General features: G+C 37.9%; 1 protein-coding gene across 6 annotated transcripts in view; it reads left to right on the plus strand.

The window, feature by feature from the left end:
• Positions 1–21567, plus strand: part of MINDY3 (MINDY lysine 48 deubiquitinase 3) — an 82467-nt gene that overhangs the window by 26137 nt on the left and 34763 nt on the right. For all 6 annotated transcript variants that reach the window (XR_007131184.1, XM_047754816.1, XM_047754817.1 and 3 more), the window contains 3 exons: positions 220–299; positions 16147–16217; positions 21461–21541. Coding sequence is in view for 5 of the 6 variants with exons in the window: in XM_047754816.1 (XP_047610772.1) it covers positions 220–299; positions 16147–16217; positions 21461–21541 (232 nt within the window). In the remaining variant the exon portion in view is untranslated. The remainder of the gene's footprint in view (positions 1–219; positions 300–16146; positions 16218–21460; positions 21542–21567) is intronic.

Genomic DNA, 21567 nt, shown 5'->3' on the forward strand with positions numbered 1-21567 from the left:
ATAGAACAATAGATATCATTGTGGTGATACAATAATAAGAGATACACTTAGCAAGTTGTTCAGCAGAGTGTATACAGTGAGAACTGTGAGGTTTTTCTCTGTTTTTTAAACAACAAAATTTAATGTAAAAAGCCATCACTTTATGCCTGACCATAGGAATCATTTGATTTGAAAATTAATGTATTCATATTTTAATTACTTTTTCATTTTTATTAATAGCCAAAGTTTAATTAACCTCCTCCTGACGGGACATGCTGTTTCTAACGTATGGGATGGTGACAGAGAATGCTCAGGAATGAGTAAGTACAGTCTTTGTGGTGTTTACCTCCTTTATGGTTAATATTTCACTGGAATACAGCTGATTATTAATTCATCTGTTCAAAAGCTCTGTGTTTCTTAGAGGTTAGGATAAATGCTTTATCATAGAAGAATCCCTTACAGTTTTCAAGGCGCTGTAATGTGAAGAGCAGAGAACTTGAAGGCAGACAGATTTGGGTTCAAATCTCAAGTGTATGACTGCACTCAAGTTACTTCTCAAGCCTTTAGTTTTCTCTAGTAGAAAATGAGGATTGTAATTTCTTTGAAAAAAGTAATTAATAGATATCTTAGTATATGTACAGTTAGTTCATATTTATCCAGGGGTATCTGAAATTCTGGAGTGCTATTGGATTTTTTTTTTTTTAATTACAGGTATTACAATTTGAAATATTTTCTTTAAGAGTCCAGTGGTTTTTTTCCTAGATTGATTTTTAATTTATAATCATCTTTAAAATGCTGGGCAAATTTACTGTTATTTGAGACTTTTAAACCACCATCTCCTCTATTTCTGGTATGAGGTATTTCTTTCCTGTAGCTTCATATGTTGCCAGGGTCGTTGAAGTGAAAAATCTTTGGCCAATCGATCTAGATACAGAGAGCTGATATACAGCTCTGAAAAAAAATTCCCTTTAGCTTATTCCTGGGTCAGTCTAAATCCATGTATTTACTCTTTCAAGTTATGCTGAATAACTACCATGCACCTCCTCTTGAAGTATGTAGTGCAGAACAGAAAGCACCATGGCTCCTACTTTGTCCCTGAAAATATTCTTCATTCTAAAGTCTATTTTGTCTGATATGAGTATTGCTACTCAAGCTTTCTTTTGATCTCCATTTGCATGAAATATTTTCTTCCATCCTCTCACTTTCAATTTGTATGTGTCCCTAGAAGTGAAGTGGGTCTCTTGAAGACAGCATATATATGGTTCTTGTTTTTGCATCCATTCAGCCAGTCTATGTCTTTTGGTTGGGGCATTTAGTCCATTCGCATTTAAGGTAATTATTGATATGTATGTTCTTATTGCCATTTTATTAATTACTTTAGATTTGTTTTTGTTGCTCTTTTTCCTTTCCTTCTTCTCTTGTTCTTTTCTGCCTATAGAAGTTCCTTTAGTATTTGTTGTAAGGCTGGTTTAGTGTTGCTGAATTCTCTCAGCTTTTGCTTATCTGAGAAGGTTTTGATTTCTACTTCAAATCTGAACAAGAGCCTTGCTGGGTAGAGTAATCTTGGTTGGACGTTTTTTCCTTTCATCACGTTGAGTATATCATGCCACTCCCTTCTGGCCTGCAGAGTTTCTGTTGAAAAATCTGCTGATAGCCTTATTGGGGTTCCCTTGTATGTTATTTGTTTCTTTTCCCTAGCTGCTTTCAGGATTTTCTCTTTGTCTTTAATTTTGGTCAGTTTGATTAGTATGTGTCCTGGGGTGTTCCTCCTTGGGTTTATTTTGTATGGTACTCATTGTGCTTCCTGGATTTGAGGAAATGATTCCTTCCCCATGTTAGGGAAGTTTTCGGCTATTATCTCTTGGAATTTTTTTTCTGTCCCTTCTCTCTCTCTTCTCCTTCTGGCACCCCTATAATGCGGCTGTTGGTGCGTTTAATGTTATCCCAGAGTTCTCTGAGACTCTCTTCATTTGTTGTCAATCTTTTTTCTCTTTTCTGTTCTGCATCTGTCACTTCCACTAATCTGTTGTCCACCTCGCTTATTCATTCTTCTGCCTCCTGTATTCTGCTGTTAGCTGCTTCTAGTGAATTTTTTATTTCAGTTATTATATTTTGCATCTCTTCTTATTTAAGTTTTATATCTTGTATCTCTTTGGTCAGTGTTTCCTGTAAGTTATCCATCTTTGCCTCCAGTTTATTTCCAATGTCTTACATCTTCTGAGAATCTCCTCATGGCTTAGCTGTTTTTCTGGGGATTTTTCTTTCTCCCTCATCTGAGTTATAGTTCTCTGTTTTTTCATTTTTATAGGTTTTTGGTGTGGTGACCTTCTTACAGATAATAGAGTTGTAGCCTCTCTAACTTCTGATGTCTTTCCTCCATGTGGCTGAAGTCAGTATGGGGGCTTGCTGTAGGCTTCCTGATGGGAGGGGCTGATGCCTGCCCCCTGGTAGGAGGAGCCAATTCTAATCCCTCTGGTGGGTGGGGCTTAGTCTCTGGATGGGATTAGAGGCAGCTGTGTGCCTGAGGGGTCTTTAGGTAGTCTTTTTGCTGAGGGGTGGGGCTGTGATCCCACCTGGGTTGTTGTTTGCCCTGGGGCTTCTCAGCGGCTGGCTGACTGGTAGGGCCAGATCTTCCCAAAATGGCCACCTCCAGAGAAAGGCACTGCTGCTTAATATTCCTGAGAGCTTTGCTTTCAATGTCCTTCCCTCACAACAAGCCACATTCACCCCTGTTTTCCCAGGATGTCCTCCAAGAACTGCAGTCCAGTTTTACCCAGATTCCAATGGAGACTTTGCTTTGCCCTGGGACTCAGTGCATGTGAAAGTCTGTGTGTGCCTTTTAAGAATGGGGTCTCCATTTCCCCCAGTCCCGTGGAGCTCCTGCGCACAAGCCCCACTGGCCTTCAATGCCAGATGCTCCGGGGCTCTTTCTCCCTGTGCCGGATCCCCATACGTGAGGGTTTGATGTGTGGCTCAGAACTCTCACTCCTGTAGGTGAGTCTCTGTGAACCAGTTAGTTTCCAGTCTGTGGAGCTTCCCACCCCAGAGGTGTGAGGTTGTTTATATTGCAAAATTGCCCCTCCTACCTCTTGATGTGGCCTCCTCTTTTTCTTCTGGAGTAGGTTATCTTTTTTAAGGTTTCCCATCCATTTTGGTGAAGTATGCTCAGTCTTTAGTTGTGAATTTTGTTGTTTTTAGGAGAGAAGTTGAGCTCTAGTCCTTTTATTTCGCCATCTTAATCCCGTTCCCAAGCACCATCGCTCCTATAGTTCACAGAGAAAATTCATTTTTTCTTCTGTAATTAGATAAAACTGTCACTAAATACAGAAGCAAATATTATGATTGAGAAAATAATAGTTACTGCTTTTTGCTCCCTTTTAAATAAGTGAATCTTGATTTTTTTTTTTTTTTTTGTCTTTTAGGGTCACACCCGCAGCATATAGAGGTTCCCAAGCTGGGGGTCAAATCAGAGCTACAGCTGCCAGCCTACACCACAGCCACAGCAAGGCAGGATCTGAGCCATGTCTGCAACCTACACCACAGCTCACGGCAATGCCAGATCCTCAGCTCACTGATCGAGGCCAGGGATCGAACCCATAACTTCATGGTTCCTAATTGGATTCGTTTCCACTGTGCCACGACAGGAACTCCGAGTGAATCTTGATCTTAAATCTGAAGTTTTTTTCAAATTTTAGAAATATGTATAGTTAATTAACAGAAATGTGAAAGGATTCGATATTAAGGGGAAAATTAGTAAAAATCGTTAATATTTCAAAATTAAAAAGCACCTTAACATGATCCAGCTCTTCATGTTACTGTTTTAGAAAGTGAAGCACTACCCCCCTTTCTTACATAAGATAATATATGTGAAATTATTCTCTTAGTGATGAGGTCAGAATGAGAAGCTAGTTCAGGTGATTACTGGTAAAGGTCAGAATTTAAACAGTAAAATTCACAGACAGAAAAACTGCTGTTACCTTGCTCTGTTTTTTTGTGATTGAGGCCATCATGTTCTTGACGGACATCTGAAAGGATTTAATCCTGCCAGTTAAGGTTATCTGTTTCTTTAGTTTCCCTTAGGCTTTTCTTTGTGCTATGGTTTCTTTACAGGATATTGGTCGGTTATCTAAGATTAGGTTCTTGATATGTACAAATTCATCCTGTTTCTTGAAATATTAGTATTCAAAACTATTGTCTTGGTATCGATTTTTTTTTTAAGTAAAGCTTAAATATCAAAACTAAGCAATGACTTTGAAATAATTATCTTGGAAAATAGAATGGGTAGAGTCTATTTCCTGCATTTTCCCTTAATTGTTAGGAATGGTGACTTAAGGTTGAATCAGTTTTCATTCATCAAACTTAAAAGTCCATACATCAGCCTTTATTGGATGTTTTTCTGTCTAACAACGTGGGAGGAGGCTGTGGTAAATGTAATATAAAAGTATTGTAGAAGTTCAGGGGAAGGAGAAAACTTCTCCTACGGTATTTAACCTTTGATCCCACAAGCGTGCAGTGGCTTGATGTGGGATCTGAGTTCCCAGACCAGGGATTGAACCCCAGCCACAGCTAACCACTAGACCACCAGGGAACTCCACAGAAGTTAACATTTTAATGGGGCCAGATGGAATGAGAGAGAGGGAAAGATACAGGTTCTGTCTAGGAACAGGAAGACAGATCAGTCTGATGAGAGTAGTGTATCTTAATCCCAGATGTACCTTGGGGGGCTTAAAAGTAAGTTAATGCTCAAGCCCAAGCTGAGAGTAGATAAACAAATTAGAATTTCTAGGTGGTGGGGCCTGGACATGATCATTTTTAAATTACCCCTAGATGATTCTAATGTACAGGCAGGTTTGAGACCCAGGAAATAGGAGCATTAGCTTTATGAAGCAGATGAGTAAGAGGAAAGATCATAAACGTAGGATTGGGTAAGAATAGATGCTAAGAAGTTTCAACATTAGTTGGCGAGCGTTAGAAAGAGAGTCATTGAAGTTATTTGAACAGAGCAGTAACATAAGAAATAAGAACATTAGGAGATTCTGCCATGGCTCAGTAGTTTAAGAATCCGACTACAGAGGCTCAGGTCTCTGCAGAGGTGTGGGTTCAATCCCCAGCCTGGGCTGTGGCTGACGTCGCAGCTGGCTGGGGCTTGGATTTAGTTCCTGGCCCAGGAACTTTCATATGCCGCCGGCGTGGCCAGAAATTTAAAAAAACAAAAACAAAAACATACCCAACATTAATCTGTCAGTCTGTAGAATGCATTGGAGTGGGATAGATAGGTTGCAAAGTTGAAAGCTATAGCACATAGTCAAGATGGGGAACATAAGGCGATGAAGTAGGCGTGGCAGGAAAAGAGAAGGCAACTGGTACTTATGTACCTTGTGCTAAGCAGTATGTTTTGGATATGTATTTTCGTAACCTCAGTACATAGTTAAGAAAACCGAGGTTCAGATTATTTAGTAATTTGCCCAGTGTTGGACAGCAGAAGCTGTCCAACTTCTTTTGACCACAGCCAAGGCCTGTGCTTAGTCCACCATAGCACGTTCTCCTGGACCCCTCTGCCTCTGGGAACGAGCCTGCAAGAGGGTAGAATCTGTAGATTCAGCTTCAAATTCCATAGATGAGGGTAAGGTACAAATAACCAATAGGTTTTCACATAAAGCTTAGTAAATAAATGAACACATGAAAGAAACATCATGGGGAGTCTGCTTGAAGTCACCGGGTATGTTTTGGTGGCAAAAAACAATCTTTGTCCTCAGATTATTTATTTCATATTCCTTCAAGAGCAATTACAGCTGTTGATTGTTAAGGAAGCCCATTATGCAGCAGTGATGAACATTATTTTAACAAGGCCAAGCACTGCTCTTCGTACTTAATGACTGTCTTTTTTATTTCCATTTGCTCACTTTGTTCTTTTAACAACTCTGTGAAGGTCATAGAATAAAGAAAACTAAGGAAACTAATGGTTAAGAATCTTGCTTCATCCATACAGCCTAGTAAATAGCAGAGCTGGGATTTAAACCACAATAGCCTGGTTCCCTACAACCAGCCTACTTAGTTATAATATACAGCCTCTTATACTACACTTAACAAAGTCTTGAGTGAGAAAATGAATATGATGTGGAAGAAGTTTATTTTATTTCATTTCTGAGTAGTCCTGAGAGGTAGTTACTTGCCTCATGTATAAAAGAAATCGAGATTGAGAATTCAAAGATTCCTGTCCATGCTAACAGAGTTAGTGAATGAGCCATGCTGTATCTCTCTCTCATTCAAGGAGAATGAGGACTAAGAATAGGCTATGAATTGAGCAATTGGCAAGGTCCTTCCTCTGAAAGAGCAATTGAGATGGAAGCCATAGCATAAGGAGGAAGTATTTTAGCTGTGTAAGAGAGGAAATTTTGCTGGTGAAAGGATGCAGAGAGAGGAGTTCATTGCCTGGTCATAATAAGGTGAGAGCTGGTATCCCTGGGTTTTGTTTTAAGGGACAGAAGTCACCTAAATTGTTTATTAGAAGGGGAACTGCTTTTACGGAAAGAGATGCTGAGTAGAGTTTAGGGTCACAGTGACCTTGGAAAGATGAACAGTTCTTCTAAAACAAGAAGAATGTGTTGAGGAAACAAAAAGGCATTTTGAGGTATGAAAGATTTAAATTGGAATAACTCTTGAAATTTTGCAGTTGCTGAAATGAGTGGACAAAAGTAGTTAGAGGCATATAAAAAGGAGAGAAAAGGTTTGAATCAACTGCTTTAAGAAGGAATGTCAAAATGGATTATGAAACAAATTTTAAAATGTGCTATCAGAATTAAGAACTGAGATGAGGTTACATAGACTGATTGAGAGTGGATCCAGCCAGTAAAGCTTATGGTTCAGTTTCTTCCTAGCAGTAATCATCAGTCTGGCAGTTGAAGGAAAATGGATTTTGTGTGTTATCTGGGAAAAGCCAAGAAGGTCCAATGAAAATGAATGGTGTGGTTTTCTCACCTTTGTTTATAAACTTTATTGGTGCTTGATACGTCATGAAATGTATGAAATAAAGATATTTTCCCCCTGGTTTGTCTTTTGCCCTTAGGCTTTTTTTTTTCCCCTCCTTTTTATGGCTACACCTGTGGCACATGAAAGTTCCTGAACTAAAGGTCAGATCATAGCCATAAGGAGAACTCCCCCTTAGTTTATTTTTGATGAACATTTAGATGGTCAACATTTTTGACTATTAGAAACAATTCTGCAGTGAATATTTTTGTGTCTGTTTCCTATTGAAATATTCCTATAGGATAGATTCCTAAAAGTAGAAATATATGTTAAAAAATTTAAGCTTCTGGAGTTCCCATTGCTGCTCAGCAGATTAAGGACCAGATGTTGTCTCCATGAGGATGACATGGTCTTGCTCAATGGATTCAAGATCCAGCGTTGCCACAACCTGTGGCATAGGTTGCAGGTGCGGCTCAGATCCGGTGTTGCCATGGCTGTGGTGTGGGCCTGCTGCTGAGGTTCTGGTTTGACTCCTAGCCGGGGAACTTCCATATGCTACAGGTGGGACCATAAAAAATAAAAAAAATAAAATAAAGTTTAGGCTTCTGTTCTTGTCATTTATTCACTATTAGCTTTTTTTTTTTTTGTCTTTTTGTCTTTTTAGGGCCACACTTACAGCATATGGAAGTTCCCAAGCTAGGGGTCAAATTGAAGCTAGAGCCACTGGCCTACACCACAGCCACAGCAACGCCAAATTGGAGCCACATCTGTGATTTACACCACAGCTCATGGCAATGCCGGATCAATCCTTAACCCACTGAGCGAGGCCAGGGATCAAACCTACGTCCTCATGGATGCTAGTCAGATTCATTTTCCACTGAACTGCGACAGTAACTCCTACTATGAGCTTTATGGAGATATAATTCACATATCCTACAAATCTCCAAGGTGAAGTGTACAATTCAGTGGTTTTCAGTATGTTCTTCAGAGTTGTGCAGCCATCATCACATCAGTTTTAGGACAGTTTTGTCCCCTTCAAAGTAATCCTTGTGCCCATTGCTATCATTCCTCCTCAGCCCTTATTAACCCTTATTCTACTTCCTGTCTCTATAGATTTGCCTGTTCTGAACATTTCTTATAATGGAATTATGTAATATCTGGTCTTTGATACACACGTATTTAATTTAGCATCATGTCAGGTTTCATGCCTGTGTAGCATGTACCAGCACTTCACTCCATTTTTTTTAATGTTGTTTCATGGTATGGTTTATACCACATTTTCTTTCTTTGTTAATCAATTGATGGACATTTGGCTTCTTTCCACTTGGCCATGATGAATAATGTGGTTAGGAATATTTATGTACAAATTTTTGTGAGATGATGTTTTTATTTGTCTTTAGTATCTACTCAGAAGTGAAAATTCTTGGTCATATGATAATTGTGTTTATTTAACCTTTTGAGGGACACCTGTTAAACTTTGATAGATAATGCCAAATTACCTTCTAAAATTGGCTTTAGCAACTAGAAAAGTATAGAATTAAGCTTCCAGGATATAGGAAAGTCCTTATTTTCCTGCATCCTAGACAACACTCAGAACTACCCCTCTTTTATGTTTTCTCAGTCAGTTTATTGACGGTTTCTAGCCTAATTTGATTCATGTTTCTTCCTGGTGAGCCCGCACTTGATCATCTTCTCATATGTTTGTCAACTTGTAGTGTTTCTTCTTCTGGGAATTGTGTCTTTCTGTCTTATGGCATTTTCACGGGAAAGGTTATTTTATTTACAATTTCTAGGAGTGCTTTATAAATTCTTAGTTCTTTGTATGTTAAATCTGTGTTGCAAATAGTTTCTCTCAGCCTTTTCTGTTTCCATGAACTTTGCCACTGGTATCTTTCATATATCAAAGCTTTTCATTTTTATGAAATTAAATCATTTGATCTTTTCTGTTATGGCTTCTGTTTTGTTTTTAAATTTTTCCCATGTATCTGTTTTATGTTACAGCCACCCAGGGTTAAAACTAATAGTCTCTAGTATTTTCTTCAAACACTTGCGTAGGCTTTATTTTTTTTAATGTTTAGCTCTTTAATCCATCTGGATTATTTGTTTTATGTTATGAGCAATATGAGATAGGGATCTACTTTTTTACTTTTTTTCCCAAAGAATACCTAATATTCTAATTCCAGTCAATTCTCCATAGGTACAAAACACCTACTTTATTAAATAACCATTTTTCCCATACATATAATTTATTTTCTGGAGTATTCTATTCCACTAATTTATTTGTGAGTTCTTATGCCAAAACTACACTGTTACATAGTTTTTTAATATACTTTGATATTTGTTAGCAGATTTCCTAGGATTGTACTTTTTCAAATTTTTAATAGTCCTTTCCACACTGCATATTCTAATTGAAATTTTTTTCAGATTTTTAGGTTCTGGTTTTAAGAAATCTGAAGATTTTGATTGAGGTTACTGTAAATTTGTTTATTATTATTATTATTTTGCTTTTTAGGGCTGCACCTACAGCATATGGAAGTTCCCAGGCTAGGGGTCAAATTGGAGCTACAGCTGCTAGCCTTCACCACATCCACAGCAACACCAGAGCCAAGCTGCATCTGTGACCTACACCACAGCTCATGGCAACTCCCAGTCCTTAACCTACTGAGCAGGGCAAGGGATCAAACCTGCATCCTCATGGATACTGATCAGTCCGTTTCCGCTAAGTCACAATGGGAGCTCTGATTGGTATATTATTTTAGACAACTGACATCTTCACAATATTAGGTCTTCCCATCTAGATTATTTTTTCTATTTTGATAATGAAAGTATATATTGTTGGTCATACAAAGCATAAAATTCCTGAATTCTCCTCACCTGCTAAAACTAGTTTTTGCTTCTGTAGTAGAGTACAAATAAAACTGCAGTAGAACTAATCACCAGATTCACTCTTGCTCACCTCCTCAGTCCTTCACAGTGATGAGTGTGGTATTTTAAATCTAAATTAGGCTCATCATAATATTCTCTTACTTAAAACTATTTGATAGCTCGCTTCCCCATGCACTTCACTTAAAATAAAATCCAAACTTCACAGCCAGGTTCTCAAATCCTTTTGTGCCCTGGCACCCATTGACCTACCGGATGTGTTCGTTTTTACTATTGTCTGTATTTTAAGCAGAGATTTTCTTTGATTTTGTTTTCCTGCAGATCCATCTTCCCATGGCCCCCTTTCTGTCTCAGATGAATCCCAGTATTTGTGTACCATCTGTTTTTTGTGTATTGTACATTTATTGCTTTTGTATGCTTATTTTATGATTATTTTTATTTTAATGCTTTCTTCATTTCATGAGATTGAAATAGAGTCAACTCTTATAAATCATAAATCCACGTATTTCTTTTTTCTTTTTGATAGAAGTCAATATCACAGTCTACGTAGGCAAGTTATTTGAAAGTTGATAAACTCATGATACACAGACAGTAAGAGATTCTAAACTCTGAAGATTAAGATTATTTTGAGGATTCTCTTGTGGCCCAACAGGTTAAGGATCTTGTGTTGTCACTACAGTGGCTTGGGTTGCTGCTGTGGCACAGGTTTGATCCCTGGCCCAGGAACTTCCACATTATGGCATGGGCAGGCCAAACAAAAACGAACATTTTGAAATTTTAGTATTTTTACGTAATTAATATGAACTGCCATTAAGTGGCTAGGTGCTAATACAAATTTGAGAAGTATTTGGTTTATCAGAATATACGTGGAGATCAGAAGTGTTTATTTTCTCCAAATTTTATTGCCTATAAAAATACATTGAATTAGCTGGAACTAAGCTGTCAGATAAAATACAGGACTCCCATTTAAATCTGAATTTCAAATAAACAATGGGTCATTTTTAGTATGTCTCATAGGGTGTTTGGAATATACTTAAAAATTATATTTTGTATCTGAAATTTAAATTTAACTGGGTATCTTGTGTTTTTATTTGGTAAATCTGGCAACCCTGACTAGATGCCAACTCTCTAGCAGTCTGACTTCTTAAGAATATAATAATCAACCAGTAAGTGGGTTTTTAAAAGCCCGTTACTTCAAAAATAGATTTCACCAAGTTCATGGCTCAATTTGCATGTACCTTTACCTATGAGATAATCAAGCCTTTCTCTACATTGTATTGTTTTTTTTATTTTAGCTATTCTAATGTTCTTATTTTAAAAAGTACGTATTTTTCATATTTTTAACTATAGATTCTATACCTTACTTACTCAAGGCCCTACATAATTTCACCCCAGCTTATTTTTTCAGCCATCCTGAACCTCTGCTTGAACAGAGTCCTGGCCGCTTGCTTTCTTTTCTCGGTTCATGCTGCTCCTTGTGCCTGAAGACCTGACCCTCCCACCTGTGATCCACCCATCCTTTACTTGCCACTTCACATGCTGTCCCTTCCCAATGGCCGTCCCCAGGCCTGATTCCCACAGGTGATCCAGCCTGCCCTGAGCACTTTGCCTTCATGGCATTTACCACATTCTACTTTGTCACCTACTGTGGAGTTTTTTTGGAGTGGGGGAGGAGGCTGAATTTCCGTAATTGTAGTAAGAACATTTAACATGAGAAACATGAGATATACCCTTGTAATGAAGTTTTTTTAGGGCCAAACCGGCAGCATATGGAAGTTCCCAGGCTAGGGTCGAATCAGAACTGCAACTGCTGGCCTACACCACAGCCACAGCCGCGCCAGATCTGAGCTGTGTCTGCAACCTACACTGCAGTTTGCAGCCATGCCAGATCCTTAACCCACTGAGCAAGGCCAGGGATCAAACCCACATCCTCATGGATGCTAGTCAGGTTCATTACCACTGAGCCACGATGGGAACGCCATACCCTTAAAATGAATTTTTAAGTAGAGTATTAACTGTTGGTACGAAATTGTACGGGAGATCTCTAGAACTTACTCATCTTACATAACTAAAACTTTACGTATTTATTGAATGAGCTGTTCCCCATTTCTTCCTCCCCCCAGCTCCTGGCAGCCATCATTCTACTCTCAGCGTCTTTGAGTTTAACTATTTTAGGTACCTCATGTAAGTGGAATCATGCAAATATTTCTCCTTCTGTGACTAGCATATGTCACTTAGCATAAGACCCTCAAGGTTCATACATTTGCCACATGTAGTAAGATTTCCTTTTTTTTTTATGCCTGAATGGTACTCCATCATACGGATGTTGCAAAGTTTCTTATCCATTCATTCGTTGCTAGACATTTAGGTTGTTTCGGTTTCTTAGCTATTGGAAACAATGCTGCAGTGAGCATGGGAGTGCCAGTATTCCTTTGAGATCATGATTTCATTCTTTGGGATTAAACACCTGGAAGTGGAACAGTTGGATTATATGTTTTTTTAAATTTTTGTAAGGAACATCCATACTGTTTTCCATTTTCCATTCCCACCAACAGTGTACAAGGATTCAAATTCTGCACATCCTCCCCAGCACTTGCCTTTTGTGTTTTTTCTAATGTCTATCTGACAGGTGCAAGTGATACCTCATTGTGGTTTCAGTTTGCACCTCTCTCATGATTAGTCATTTTCAGCATCTTTTCATATACTGGTAGCCATTTGTATGTATTCTTTAGAGAAATATCTGTTTAAGTCCTTTGCCCAGATTTTTTTGTTTGGGGGTTTGGTTTTGCATTTTGGGTTATTTGGTCTTTTGCCACTGAGTTGTCAGGGTTCCTTATCTATTTTGGATAGTAACTCCTCATCAGATAAATGGTTTGCAGAGAGGCTCTTTGCTTCTTCGTCTTTGCATGGTATCATCTCTGAGGGTACCTTTGTATTCCTTTGCTTAGCATTGTTCTTTTCAGTACTTGGCACTCAAGATGTGTTTGTTCTATAAATGTAGTGCAGTTATCTGGTTTCCAAGTCGGCATCAATTCGCAAGGCCCAAGAAGGACTTCTCTGGACACCCTGACAGTAGTGAGAAGGAAGTGATGGTTGGGAGTGGAGGATAATGCAGTAAAAAAGCAAACTCAGGAATATAAAACTGTGCATTTAAATACACTCTCACTGGCTGAAGAGAAGAGCTGATAGGCACTGATCATAAGTAGTCTTAAATGTGAGGCTAAGAAAACAAAGTTAGAAAAATCTGAAAAATAATGGTGCGGTTATTAGAATTTTCTGCAAATGTCAGTAGACTTTTTTTTTTTTTTTTGGCTGCACTCTAGGCCTATGAAAGTTCCTGGGCCAGGGATCAGATCCAACCCCAGCTGCAACCTAAATGCAGCTACAGCAGTGCCGGATCCTTAATTCACTGCACAGTGTTGGGGATTGAACTGCGCCTTTGCAGAGACAGTGCCACAGCGGGAACTCCTCAATAGACTTCTTTGAGACTTACTGAGAAAATTCTCTTATAGCTAAACTCTGAATGTAAACTCCAATTACAACTTTGTATAATATTCAGTATGCTTAATCGTGCACTTCGGTTATCAAAAGAAGATAAAAATGTTAAGTATATATCCTGTTTAATGAAATGGGAGTAATACATTTTTAAAACATTATCCAAACAACATGCCTAAACATGTGGCAACTGACCTAATCTGAATAATTCCTTGTTCAAGAATTATGACCAGTGAATTTGCTTTATGTAGTAGCATATTATAAGTGTACTATTGTAGACATTTAAAATTCTAAGGAAAGAGATGTAGTATCAAGTTGCAACACTAGGTGGTAGTAACTGATTTTAGAAATTAAAGTGTGAAAATGTCTTTTAACATGTATTCTTTGAACTCGAAAACATTTAGTGCTGCTTACATTTCAGAAAGTAGAGGAGGGGAAATTTTGAAAGGCTATAGAGTACCATCTCTGCCTATTTGGGCTGCTCTTGTTCACTCTCTTTTTCCCTTAAATGCTGTATAATAAAACAGTTTCCACATTTTTTGTTCTCATGTCCTTTACACTTGAAAATCACTGAGGATCTGAAAAAGCTCTTGCTTATTTGGTTTATAAGAAAATTATGGTCACTTTTTTTTAAAATATAAAGGCTGAGGAAGTTTTAAAGATGTATTAATTCATTTTAAAATAACAGTAATGCACCTATTTATTTAATTTTGGGGGTCCTGTGTGCTCATAATCATGTTTGTTTTTTTTTTTTTTTTTTTGCTTTTTAGGGCCACACCTGCGGCTTATGGAAGTTCCCAGGCTAAGGGTCAGATTGGAGCTGCAGCTGCCAGCCTACACCACAGCCACAGTACCATGGGATTCAAAGTGCATCTGCGAGCTACACCACAGCTTGAAGTAACACTGGATCTTTAAGTCACTGAGTGAGGCCAGGGATCAAACACGCATCCTCATGGATACTAGTCAGGTTCGTTACTGCTGAGTCACAACGGGAACTCCCACCCATTACTTTAAATATAAACCTTTTTAATTAAAAAACTATTTTCCAAAACAAGAAAAAAAATTTTAGTAGGAAGAGTGACATTGTTTTAAAATTTTACAAATCCCTTTAATGTCTAGTTTATTAGTAGACAGCTGGATTCTTATATCTGTTTATAGATTCCATCTGTTGGAAAATAACACCATTTAGCCTCTGGAAAACTCTACTCTACACTCAGGAAAGAGTAAGAGTGAAAAAGACAATAAACATCTTTTTATGAAAATCATTTTGATTTCGTATAGCCTCTAAAAGGGTCTTGTAGATCCCAAAGAATCCTAATCCACTTTGAGAACTATTACTATGTATGCTTCCTCCATGCTAGTAAGTAGTTAGTGAAAAAATACAAACTGTATGTATACATGCCTTCTATTAATTTTGAATTAACAAACCTAAAAGCTGAAATGTCAGTTCTTGGCTTACACCATCTTGATGTTGGACTTAAGGATACATAGTAAGATATTTACAACAAAAGCAGCTAAGTTTATATTACTACATTAGTTGAGAAAAACATAATTTCCTAATAGTAAAATGGACAATACATGACCAAATGATAAAAAGGATGCAAAGTTATATATACGTTGTGTTTACAGTGGACATAATTTTTAACCAGGAAAAAAAATGCTTTTTAGAAATATGAATGGACCCAAATTACTATTATAATGATATTTAATATACATGAGCTGAAAGCTGTAGTCTATGAAAAGACTTTATTATCATCACAGTTACATGTCTGATGTAGAATAATGTCTTTTCGTTTCCTCTGCTTTTTCTGTTTTTTCTTATCCATTTCCATGATGTTAACTCTCATCTCTGAGGCTCATGACTCCCAGAGTTTCACCTCCAACACTGATCTCTCTTCCATGTTTCCGAGCCTCACTTCTAGTTATGTATCTGTCTGTAGCTAGAAGTCCTAAAGGTTCCTCTCTCCTGGCTTGTCTAAGACCAAACTCATGTTCTCTCTTCATACCACTTGAGAACCTACTGAATTCTTTCTCTTGGTTGGTCACCATTTATCAAGCTCCCCAGGCTACATAGAAACCTTTAAGGAAGCTTTGATAAATTCTTTACCCCTTATGTACGTTGCGTTTTCACACTTATTTGTCATTTCCTCTGCCTTGAATTTTCTTCTTATCCTCCTCTGGAAAATTCCTACGTATGATTCAGGATTCAACTCAGTTGTTAGCATTCGTGTACACCTTCCCTAACACAGGGAGCAGATGTTCTCATACCGCTATAGGATAACGTGTGTGCATGTAAACACAGAACCCAAGTGTTTTCATGTCTCCCTCGACAAGATATTAGTCTTTGTAAAGCTGTTACCGTGTTGTTTTCATCATTATTTACCCCATCTGAAGCATGCTGCCTGTGTTTATTTATAGGAGAGAGACATGGTTTCAAATGTCCATCAAAAGTTATCATTGACGAGGTCTGTGGCACAGCCGGTTAAGGATCTGGTGTTATCACTGCAGCGGCTTGGGTCGCTGTTGTGGTGCACGTTCAGTCTCTACATGCCACAGGTGCAGCCAAAAAAAAAAAAAGTTATCATTATAAAGTTTAAAAAATACACTTAATGTACATCTGAAGTATCACTTCACCCGCTACTTAATCTAATGACATTTTGTAATGAGTAGTACTGTAATGATGACTTGGTGTGAACTCTTAACAATGTGTACCAGGCGTTAAAGTCTAGTTTTGGGTAAAAGTTTTAGTGTGGAATATATGTACATTTACATTTAAGTGCTTTTCAAATTTATATACTAAGGCAATGCTAACTTCTGTTGCAGAACTTCTTGGTATACATGAACAAGCAGCTGTGGGATTCTTAACACTAATGGAAGCTTTAAGATACTGTAAGGTGAGTTGGTTTTTAAGGTACTTTGAATGGTTTTTGTTAACACATGCATTGTTGTGGAGAGCATTTTTCTATGACAACGTATTTTAGTGTCCTACCGATAGTATATACTCTCACCTCCTTTCTGATTTCCCTTCCTGAACTGCCAGCCTTACCAAGGATAGAGTTAAGCTGGCTGACCATGCTAAGTTTCCTTTTTTGTTGCGGGGAGGGGCCATGCCTATGGTATGAGGAAGTTCCAAGGCCTGGGACTGAACCTGAGCCACAGTAATGACATCAAGTCCTCAACCACAAGGCCAAGCGTGGAACTCTGAGTTTTCTATTTTTGAGGCTCATTCCTTTTTGAGTTTTGGGGAGCAAAAGCCAGTATAAAATAATTTATAAAAACAGAGGTACTTATTATTAAATACAAATGCAGTTTCTAGTAAACAGAGGAGAAGAATGTCCTGTTCCTCACTAACCGTATGCTTCACTGAAACAACTGGTAATATTTGATCAGGCAAAGAAAAATAATTTGCTTTAGCAAATTTTCCTGCAATTCTAACTTTTGTCTCTGTCATCTGAAAAATAATTTAGCACTAAAAAATTAAAAAAAGAAAATCCAAGCATTTCATAGCATTAAACTCTTTAACACATGGCTAGGGACTGCCATGAAATTCTCATTTTTTTGATATATATCTCATTTCTTTCTTGCAAATCTGAAATAATTCTGTGGAACTTAAATCATTAATGATGTGCACTTAAAAAGATTTTCTGATTTTGAAGAAAGAAAGTAGATCTTACATTCTTTTCTATTTTAGAATGGTGGTGCCATAGCAGTGGTTCTGGTGATGGTGATTATTTTTTAGTAGCAGGTGCTTTTCTCTCTTCTTTCCTTTCTTTTTTTACCAGACAACATTTCCTCTTTCGTGACAGCACTTGGTCAGGGGTGACATGGATTTGATAATCAAGTAGGTTTCATCATGCTCTTGTTGGTGAGAAGGGATTGTTCTGTGAAACAGTAGCAACTCTTATATTTTCACTGACTTTAATTACAGGAGTTAAAGCTATTCTGAAGTAGCCTAGCAACCAGAGAGTCAAGCTGGTAGATGGCTCCTTTTCCCCTTGGGTCCTTCTTCAGACCATGCTGCAAAGACTTTTTCTTTGACTATTCCCTCAGTGACTACTCTTCACATTATTTCATAGCAGTAATCACTTTTTCATAACTTTTTTTGTTTACATATTTATCTTTTTTTGGTCTTAAATCTGTTTTTCTGTTGTGATCCCTAATGGAATGTAAACTCTTTGAAAGCAGGCTCATTGTCTTTCTGGGTACATAGTCAGTACTCAGTGAATATGAATATTTGTTGAATGAATGAATGGAAATTTAACCAGAATTGTAAGCTTTTATGTGCATTTTCTAAATGCACATAAATGCTAAATATGGTCATTTGCTTTTTTTTTTAACTGTTAGGTAGAACAGAGAAATGTGTTTTCTCCCCAAGTGGGAAGTCATTAGCTGCTGAATAGTCTACTGTTACTCCAGTATTATTGCTCAAGTATTACTCAAGTGTTACTACTCTAGTGTTCTAGTGTAAATATTTTCTAAGATTTAAAGCTGGTTTTTTTATTTTGCTTTTCTGGGGCTACATGTGCAGCTTATGGAAATTCCCAGGCTAAGGGTCTAATTGGAGCAGTAGCAACACCCAGATCCAAGCCATGTTTATGACTCAGACCACAGCTCACAGCAACACCAGATCCTTAACCCATTGAGCGAGGCCAGGGATGGAACCCATGTCCTCATGGATCCTAGTCATGTTTGTTACTGCTGAGTCACGATGGGAGCTCCTAAAGATGTTTTGAATGGCAAGATACAGTACACTAATACTCAGATAGATGGAAGGCATCTCTTTGTCACTTAAGGTTCCAAATAAGAGAAAGCTACCAGGCAGAGCCGAAGAGAGAATTAACCTGGGAACAGAGCAACAGCAAGCTGATGAATGAGAGTTAGGGTAGAGTATGCTGGGTCTCATGGGCTCCCTGTGGACTGGCTAGTTTGAGTAGTTTTGGTGAGCTCTGGGGCTTGTGCATTGTCCCTGTCTGGCACCTGGTTCCAGGGCACTTAAGGCCATGGTAGGGGTTTGGCCTTAATCAGACGTCTTTTTTTTTTTTTTGTCTTTTTGCCTTTTCTGGGGCTACTCCCACGGCATATGGAGGTTCCCAGGCTAGGGGTCTAATCGGAGCTGTAGCCACTGGCCTATGCCAGAGCCACAGCAACACAGGATCTGAGCTGCACCTGTGACCTACACCATAGCTCACAGCAATGCTGGATCCTTAACTCACTGAGCAAGGCCAGGGATTGAACCCGCAGCCTCATGGTTCCTAGTCGGATTCATTAACCACTGAGCCACTATGGGAACTCCAAGCTGTCTTTTTTGAGGGAACTGACCAGCCCCTCATCAGGGCCTCAAAACTGAGTTAAGAGAGCATTTAAAAATAAAAACAGCTTGATCATGTTGTGGTGCTCATCCATATGTAGCTGTAGATATCCTTCTGAAAATATATATACATTTACTTTTTACCAAACATTTAGAGAAATGGCATTAAGGAAATAATAGTGTTTGTATTGGTCTTGTGAATCTGAATATTTCCCTATTTATGATTGTCTAGCAAATTGTTTTCACATCATTTTGATCATGTGTGTTCATTAACACAAATGAACCAGTCTCTCTAATGGTCTCTTTAGCTCGCTCTCTCTCTCTCTCTCTCTCTCTCTCCCCCCCCACTTGTATTTGTGTGTTGGAGTGTGTATGTGTGTGTGTGTGTGGTGGTGTACATATTCAAGTGAGAAAAGAAGCAGGTGACTGAATGCTTTTGGCTCTATACTTTTTTCTTTTTTGTTTTTGTTTTTGTCTTTTTAGGGCCACACCCATGGCACATGGAAATTACCAGGCTAGGGCTTGAATTGGAGCCGTAGCCACCAGCCTACTCCGTAGCCACAGCAATGCTGGATCTGAGCGGCATCTGCAACCTATGCCACAGCTTGCAGCAACACTGGATCCTTAACCCACTGAGCAAGGCGAGGAATCAAACCCGCATTCTCATGGATATTAGTCAGGTTCTTAACCTGCTGAGCCACAACGGGAACTCCTGGCTGTGCACTTTTTAAAAAATTGTTATATAACTCATATGCCATAAAATTCCATTTTCAGGTGTGCAGTTCGCTTTTTCTTATATTCACAAGGTTGTGCAACCATCCCACTGTCTAATTTCAGTATGTTCTCCCAAAGATCCTCTAAACCCTTTAGCTGTTACCTCCTCCTCCTCCCCGACCCCTGGCAACTTTCGCTCTAGTTTTGCCTGTTCCAGACATTTCATCTAAATGGAATCCTGTGCTCTGTGGCCTTTAGTGTCTTTCACTTAAATAGCATTATGTTCTCAATGTTCATTAATGTCTTAATATACATTAGTACTGCATTCCTTTTTATGACCAAATAATATTATGTGTGTGACACATCAGTTAATATCTGTTTTCTATTTATCAGTTGATGGATATTTGGGTTGTATCTGACTTTGGACTATTATGAATAATTCCACTATGAGTATTAATAAATGTGTTTTTTGGGAACATGTTTTTATTTCTCTTGAGTATACAGCCAAGAATGAAATTACTTGGTCATATGGTAATTATATGTTTAATTTTTGAGGAACTGTCAAACTGTTTTCCGAAGTGGTTGCACTGTTTATGCCCTCTTGATTTATTTATTTTGATTATTATAAAAATCCTCATGAGTTCAGTACTCATGTACCCTTTGATCCTACTGTATATAATTTTGTCATCATTTTTTACTTCTACCCTATTTAAACACACATACACACAGATACTTTTGCTGAAAGAGAAATTAAACTACATCTAAACTTTTCATCACAAAATGCAGCATGATATAATGGAAAACTGCCACATTAGGAGTGGAAAACCTGAGTTTTAATTCCATCTCTATGGTAGTTAGCTGTTTGAATTCAGACCAGGCACTGATCCGGTGAACTTTTCAGTTTCCTTATGTAAAATTGAAGGACTTGCGCCAAACATTCTAAAATCCGTTTATTCCAAACCTGTGACCAGAGCTTTTCCTTTTTCTTTGTCCTTTCGCTGTTACTCTTCTGTTGTCCTCAAACCATCCTTAATCCTCTGCTGGTTCACCATTGCTGTTAGCACATCCAGCTCATCCCTCCCAGCTTAGGTCAAGGATACTTGTTTTACTGTCCATGAATACAAAGAGTTCCTATTTCCCACTGCCTTCCTAACAATAAGAGAATTCCAAAGAGTGGCTGAAAGTGGCATCAAAGCAGGGCTTTTGGCTGATGAGGGAGAATAGTTGGTCCTGACTGCCACACACAGCCCCTTGGACTCTCCCACTTCTAGGGAGTCTGCGTGAGAAAAGAATTGAGCATCTGTGATCGGTAAGGTTAGTTGTTCAGTCAAAGTCTTTGTCTGCCTAAGAGTGAGTGATTGATGTGAACATGATTGGATTTCACAGGTCTGTTTTTTATTTGGTGAATTTAAAGTTTTCCTTTTTTGTCATGCACACACACAAAAAGATACTCTCAAATTTGGGTTACTATCATTTTTATAGATTAAATATATAATCTTGAAACAGGCTATAAAGTGTAGTTTTTTATGCATTTAAGGAGACTTCATATTGTAAAACTGAATTTACTTTCTACCATGAAGAATCAAATGACAGGCTTCTTTTATATTGTTAAATGTTTAGGAGAATGTATTTTGCTTTAGAGAAATTATTATATATTGTCCTAAGTTCTTTGAAGACAGGATGTTCTTAAGGCTTTTTTCCTTATTTATTCAAAAATTTACTCATTAATTTATAATCATTTTCCTGGTAAAGTTTACAGTACCAAGTTTATAGTTTTAGGGTTTGAGCAAGGAGAAATTCTAGAAGGGGTCATTCTATCTAGGATTTTTAGTAAAACCTGAGAATAATTCTTAGGGCTAAACCAATTCTTTTTAGCTGTACAAATCTGTGTTATTCTTCTAATGTAAAGATGCAATGTAAGCTTAGCCCTGTCTTTTATAACATTCATTTTCACATTCAGCATTTGACCGTTATGGGTAAGGCATTTTGGCAATGCATCATTCCATTTAAATATGAATACGGCACTTTAGTTATGCTACAACTGTTCATTGGCAGATATTTAACAGGCAGTATAAAATTTTCATTTGTTTTTTTATTTTGCTACATTTGTTCTAGGTTGGTTCTTACTTGAAATCTCCAAAATTCCCTATTTGGATTGTTGGCAGTGAAACTCACCTCACCGTATTTTTTGCCAAGGTAGGCTTGTTTATAGCAGGATTTTT

The sequence above is a fragment of the Phacochoerus africanus genome, chromosome 12 (genome assembly GCF_016906955.1).
Source record: "Phacochoerus africanus isolate WHEZ1 chromosome 12, ROS_Pafr_v1, whole genome shotgun sequence".
NCBI lineage: Eukaryota > Metazoa > Chordata > Mammalia > Artiodactyla > Suidae > Phacochoerus > Phacochoerus africanus.